At 33.7% G+C, this 7,008-nt stretch overlaps 1 protein-coding gene across 1 annotated transcript; it reads right to left on the bottom strand.

Moving 5' to 3' along the window:
* Positions 1-2,467: 2,467 nt before the first annotated feature.
* On the bottom strand, positions 2,468-4,778 carry LOC105624686 (transmembrane protein 104 homolog). Its single transcript, XM_012206041.1, has 6 exons — positions 4,740-4,778; positions 4,430-4,551; positions 4,271-4,355; positions 3,696-4,070; positions 3,303-3,480; positions 2,468-3,174 (listed from the first exon to the last, which is right to left on the bottom strand). The coding sequence occupies exons 1-6, from the start codon at positions 4,776-4,778 to the stop codon at positions 2,468-2,470; spliced, it is 1,506 nt and encodes a 501-aa protein (XP_012061431.1).
* Between the last annotated feature and the right edge of the window lie 2,230 nt (positions 4,779-7,008).

Below are 7,008 nucleotides of genomic sequence, written 5' to 3'. Positions count from 1 at the left end.
CACACACACACACACACACACACACACACACACACACACACACTACGTTGATATCTCGATTTAAATCAATGCCAAAATACAAAAACACTATTTCAAAATACAACAATTTCAAATCAAGTTCACTATCAAATAAAAAATAAGTTTACAAGATTTTGAAAACATTGTATATCAATAGATAAGTATGTGCAGTATTCGTAACATTTAAGACTGACGAATGAAAAGAAAGGATAACTAGTACAAACTAATTTCCAAATGTACGCAGCTTGGAGATATTCATCATCTAATATCTCATTCAAATATCTCAATAATTTAATCTAGTAAGAAGCTCGTCCGTTGGAAACCAAAAGGATAAATCAAATAGTCTACATACATGTACACAAAAGTGCTATTTATTGTAAATATTAAATATATATACCCGAAATTGTGCAGGATATACATTATCTAATAGCATATATGTTCACTCCAAAGTGTTCACTTACGTTCATATACATATGACACATTCTCATACACGTATGTGTAATTTTACATACGTAAAAAAACAGCGCATTTTTTTTATTTTTTCTTTCACAGCTTCAGATGCAACGACAAATTTTCGCTTATTGAAAATTGATGAAATATTAATCTTAAGCATACAGGTTGCACCTATATCATTGTTATCTCTCGGAATTGATTCGAAAACAAATACAAAATTATTGTGATAAACTAATTTCACTGAGTAATTCACTAATCTCTTTGAATAGAATACTAATTCGTCCTTTGTTTATTACAATTATTATTATATATAGTCTGTTGTCACAGGTATAAGAAAAATAATAAAGTTGCTTTATAATCAAGATTTCACAGATATTGTGCTTAAATAACAAAGGCATTCCACGCTAATTCACTTGACCAAGGATATAAAATTTTATCAAAAATATCTTTTATCGCGCTTTCTCGTACTGTCTGATATCGTTGAAATCTTAAAGAGAAATATATCTGTTAAGGTCTGTTTCATGCAGATCTCTCAGTTTAAAATAAATAAAATACAAGGACGTAGAAATGTGTATGTTTGCGCGCACGCATGTGCTGATGCAAATAAATCGAAAAACTTGTACATACAATCAACTATTTATTATTATCCATTTCAATTGCTTTTTGTGCGCGCTTGTTTGTATGCGCGCACGGCACACATGCTCGCGCATATGCACATAGTTTACAATATTCTTTATTATATGCTACACTCGTATCCTGTGTATCTGTATACATACAAAGTCTGTTTTTTATTGCTGCACTTTCTAAACTAGTACACACAGTGCAATAAATTGAAGTGAAATAAATATACGTTTGTTTTAACTTATTTCACAAGAGTGCAGCAATAAGAAACAGACCTATAGATATACAGATGTGACGGACATATTGCAAATACTTTTTTGGCAGTTTCACATACGTATTTTGTACAAAAATACAATCTCAAAAAGAACATCATCGTAATATCATACTTTTGCTATTGCCTCTATTATCACATACATTAATATTATTTTATTAAAAATACACGAATACGAATTATTTTAGCGTATAAAATATAAATACAATGACGGAAATTCATTCATATTCAATTGGAATATCTATATATAATAAAAAAATTATATAAAAAATAATTATAATAAAAAAAAATCATGCATCTCTGTCCCGGGACAAAAAGTAAAATATATGTTCTAAACCTTTTTTTTCTACAGATTTCTACATTTCTAAATATTTCTTACGTTAAATCTATCCGATATTTGACTTGTACACCGATTTGTGTGTATCGAAGTATTGTCGGTTTACTGTATGTACGTATGTACGTATCCTGCCATAAATAATGATCACCTTATGGATTTTCTACAATAAGCCATTATTTAAGCTTTAAAAAAATAATCGACTGATTGGTCAATTTCTTATGACTTAAGACTTGAAGCTAATGGCTTATTGTAAAAAACTCATTACTTGTCGATATTTCGTTAAAGGATTTCACAGATCGCAAAGATTAGTCACGTTACAGATCGTATTGTATCGTCGCTCTTATCTCGTGTCTATCATTTTAGAGTTTAATTATTTTAGTTCGATCCAAGCGCTCGACATCAGTCGATATCAATATCGACTAACTGTTGACTCTGTTAATTCTACGATTACCTTTATACGACATCCTTATAAACGGATTTAATAACATTGATTATATTATAATTGATATATAATTACACTGGCCTAGTCATTCCATTCTTCAGAGAAATGGCTACAATTTCAACAACGGATATTATTAAATCTGATTAAGGATGTCGTATAAACATAATCTATGATATCTATATTTTTGCTATGATAAGTTTTGAAACATATCAATGAATATCCATAGTCTAGTTTCTCGTAAACATTCTGCATTCGTTTCTATGATGGAGCTTTTAGCACAAACATAAAGTTCTTTTCCCTTTTGCTAAAAATAATATTGATTTTGTTATTGACTGATCCAAGATTGCAAATGTATTTGTATAAAATTAACCGATACTAAAATCATACAAGTAACAGCCCATACTACGACGAAAACTAACCAACATCTGCCTGAGAAAGGACTTGCGAATTTGTTCATGACCCCAAGACCAATAATCTTGTTAGTCTTTTGCCTGGCATAATAAACTAAAAATGTAGGTATTAAATACTGTATTCCTGCTCCGGCATACGAGCCTGTGATACCAACTAATATTGACAGATCTTTGGTAATAATCGCGATCAAATACGGTGGTATTATCGCCAAGACGGGGAAGACAAGTTTCCGAAAACATAAATTGTAAGATGTATCCTCTTTTAAAAAGAGTGTCTGCAAATTATTTCGGAGTGTAATTGCTATAATGGGGAAGCTAGTACTCAAAGTAAATACTGGGAAAAGGGCTAAAAAATACTCCATAAAGAGCATAAAAATATTGTCACTCTTGGAACAATTGCCTAAGCCACGTGGTCCAAAGTCCAAAGTATAAAGATCGTCCAAACGCTGAAAGGCGAAGATGCCAGTTAGAGCTAATAGTAAATAAAAGAAAGCAATTAAGGTGTAATCGAGAGCTAAGAATTGACTTAGTTTAGACTTGTTCACTATTGGTGTAACCAAGGCCGGTAACGAATGATGACACATGAAGGAATAAACGCAAGCACCGAAAAGACTTGGAATTCCTAAAACGATAATTAACGATATTGTTAAAATCATTGATACTTAATATTCATATAATTACTCTAATGTATATCTAATGACACTGTTAGTCAATGTAATCTGTTAGTAATCATATAAATTCATAGCTTACCGGCTAAATTTGCAATAGGTGGATCGCCACGAGGGCCGTGTACAAAAAGATTTTTTATAGCATATATGATCATTATAGTGAATGCGAGCCATCGCATTACCGAAGTCAGTAATTGAAGATACTTGGTCTTTTGAACGTTGAAAAATACAAAGGGACCCAATAATAATACAAACATGGTCTGAAAATAAATAAAAATAGCATAACAATCATTATCATACCGTTTTGCATTTACGGCGCTTATAAGCATTCATTTGTCTTTGTTTAATTTGATTGACAATAAGGATAAATTGACATGCTTACAAAAAAATATGAGTGTGAAAAAGGAATGTATCCTTGATCTCAGCAAATTCAAAAGGGCCAAAATGTGTGTAATTTTGCAAATCGATGACATACCAGGAATATTCTATACACATCCAGTCGAGTAAACATAGGACCTTCCCAGCAAAGTTCAGTATCTGGTACAGTGTCATTGCAGGTAAGATTTTTTGGCAAATAAGTACAGGCGACATCTGCTAGTGACTTTGCGATTGCTGCACCATAAATGCTTAAATCTCCGTATAGATATATAGCGAAACATAAATAAAATAAAGTAGTGCCAAATCTATTAAAAAAGATGGATGCCATCTGTCCCATTTCTATTTTATCACAAATTATATAATATCTACAAGTCGTATCCAAACAACTTGGACTGGTTGAAGAAGGAGCTACCAATGGAGTGTCCTCCGAATCTGAATTGGAAAGACCAGGTTCACTTATCGTCTGTAAAATCTGAAAAGTATTTTAGTTTTCAGTATTACAACATGTGTTACAAATAACAAAAAAATGATGCATGTATGTATCGCTGCTAACATCAAATATACCAATCTATCTCTCTTTGCCATAACATTACCTTGCACATCTTTCATAAAATATCTGTAGTACACTCAGCTTTCCTGTATAGAAAGCTAAACAAGTTGGAAAACACTTACACGTTTTCGATGTTGCATATGCCTCCACATAACAATAGCATTGGCAGATGCCATTGTTTCTATGACAAATGTAACTGTGATAAAACTATACAGAAGAAGAAAATTAATGAGACGAAATAAGTTTAGATTTACAATGTAAAAAATTCTTTCTACATATACCTGATGAATGCCAACACTAAAATGACACTTAATCCAAGTGCCCATCCTGCTCGACTAAATACAGCAGGTAAAGTCAAAGCGCCTGTTCCAACGATGAGATTGAAGATATACACGAGTCCAACCTACGACGGAGATCTCTTTAGCCGCCAAATATTTAATCTAGTTTAATCTATTAACTATATTTATATTGACTGAAAAAGAAGTTGAGGTTGAGGTTACGGTCAGTAAACTCGGTACGCCCATATGTCAATTATGGACAATATAAATAAATATATGTGAAAAAAACAAATTAAGTCCCTCTTTTCCTTACCCATGTTGGATACTGATCATTAATATTCTCCTCGGGCATCTCTCTCGAGTCGAACCGAGCGTTAAATTCTCAAACCACGTATCTATCTGAGAGGATGTCGCGTCGTGTCTCGTCTCGTCTCGTTCACTTGCTCTCTCGTCTTGCTCACATATCTACTAGTCACTGACAAACGCCGATGATCACCAACTTGTTGTTGATCCGTACTTTTTCATGATACGACAACGCAACTGTATTTATCATAAAGATGTGACGTGCTGCATCCACGTTTTTCATCTTGTTCAAAATCAGCTATCTCAAATGTGTGTGTGTGTGTGTGTGTGTGTGTGTGTGTGTGTGTATGTCGCGTGCGTGTGTCAGTGATACGTATAAACTCATATGCTGGAGAAGAAGAGAGATAGACGGAAGAAGAAAAGGGTGGATGAAGGAACACATCACATTTCTCCGAAATCAACCGGTCATTTTCACTCAAGTTTAAATGATCCTCGGTATTAAATGATCATTCCGATTTACAATTAAGGTAATTTTACCAAGTAAACACTTTCTCAAAAGACGAAGAAACCGTGTTCTGTATTGAATCCAGGTGTAAAGTGAGATTATCTCTTAAATTGAAATATTTGGATTTCGACTGCAATTATTTTATATATCTATTCTATTACTACTACCCTTTTTTTCTTTTTCTATCATTTTTTTTATTTAATCAAATTTTCGCTTTATATATCTATATGTATAGATTTGCCGCTTTCTCTAGACTCTTCTGCCTGTGGAGTGTCTCAATCCCTCGGAATTCTTTTACAATTATAAATTTTTCGACACCAATTTAAGAAAATCTTTCCTTAACAAAAATACCGAGATGCAAGTAATTTTCGAAAGAATTATGCAGAGTTCCAAGTAGATAACAAAATTACAATCTTCCGAGCTTAAGAAAGAAAGAGTAAAATATCAATTTGCATTACGGATGTTATAAAAAAACGAAATATCAAAATAAACATCAAAAATATTTATATAATATATAAATATTTAAAATCGTAAAAAAGATCGGGCATGCAAAACGAGAAAATTATAGGAGAAAAGTTTACACGATTAGCGCTCTACTATAGAAAAGTTATTTTAGAAAAGATCAAAATGGAGAGCGGAAGGTTGGGACGATTTAATGAAAAAAACTATAAATCACAATCATCATATTTTTCAGACTTTTATTTTATAATCCCATAAGTCTAAAGTAGTCTTTAAGATGTGTACGTGAATGGTCTTGCGCAATACAATGGGAATAAATTATAATACTTTGGCTAACTGGGGTCGAAACCGTGGTGCCTATCATTTTTCCGTTTATTTTAGCGTTGGTAGAACCTTTCCGAATCAGCGGTTTACCCCATCATGTAAAAAAAAAGGAAAAAGAAAGAAAAAAGAGGGGGGAAAGGCCATATTTTCCCTCAACGATAGGCAAATTGTAATGGAAAACGGAATTAAACAGGTAAGAAGTCAGAGGTTCGTCTCTGCGCGGAATGACGTACAATGCATGTTCAGTTTTGACGCAAGCGTCTCTTAAAAATACCGCACATTGATCGGAATGCATTGATCGACGTTGATTGCCATCATATCCGAACTCTGCCGTCTCTATTCACGAGAAGAGTATCATCAATCAACGGTCCTTCCCGCGACAGAAATTGTAGAGTTATCTGCGTGAACGTTTCTTGCTCGAATTCTCGAAGAAAACCGACAATTGAGGTTTACGCGTAGGATGTTTACGGGAGAGTCTAACAAAAAAGAAGCGTTTTTTACTCTCGCGTTGAGAGAAGAATGTCTCGAGAGGAATGTTTGACTAAATGCTATCGTAGAGACACAAGTTTTATTCAAATATATGATACAAAGGACTCGATACTATAAGATAGAAAAAGGTATTCAGAAATCGGGGGCACATGTTTAAGATCATTATATCGAATAGATGAAAAACGATGGAAAATGGTCACGTTTAAAACGAGCAAGAATGAGCCATCGATTTATTTTGGATTATCGCCAAGACCGAGGAACAATCGCGGAAGGAGGGCGATATATCGTAAGCTCCTCTTTCTTTCTCTTTCTCTTTCTCTCTCTTTCTCTCTCTCTCTCTCCTCTCGTTTAATCGGAGACGCTTACCTCAACGCGTATCTTAAACACGTACATCCGAATTGAAAGAAGCTACCTTTGCCCCGGAGGAATCAAAGGGCAATCGTCGCGGAAGTTGATGTTACGTCCGCCTGCGAAACGAGACAAAAGCCCCTCTCTCTCTCTC

Source organism: Atta cephalotes (genome assembly GCF_000143395.1).
Source record: "Atta cephalotes unplaced genomic scaffold scaffold00085, whole genome shotgun sequence".
In the NCBI taxonomy this organism is placed as follows: Eukaryota; Metazoa; Arthropoda; class Insecta; order Hymenoptera; family Formicidae; genus Atta; species Atta cephalotes.
Note: the sequence above shows the minus strand (reverse complement) of the source record. Positions and strands in the feature narration are given on the sequence as shown.

Bases quoted from the DNA above. Each gene is read 5' to 3' on its own strand.
- LOC105624686 (XM_012206041.1), bottom strand. From the start codon at position 4,778: ATGCCCGAGGAGAATATTAATGATCAGTATCCAACATGG. The intron at 4,071-4,270 runs GTAAGTGTTTTC...AATACTTTTCAG, and splicing joins ATATGCAACATCGAAAACGT to ATTTTACAGACGATAAGTGA. The intron at 3,175-3,302 runs GTAAGCTATGAA...TTATCGTTTTAG, and splicing joins ACCTATTGCAAATTTAGCCG to GAATTCCAAGTCTTTTCGGT.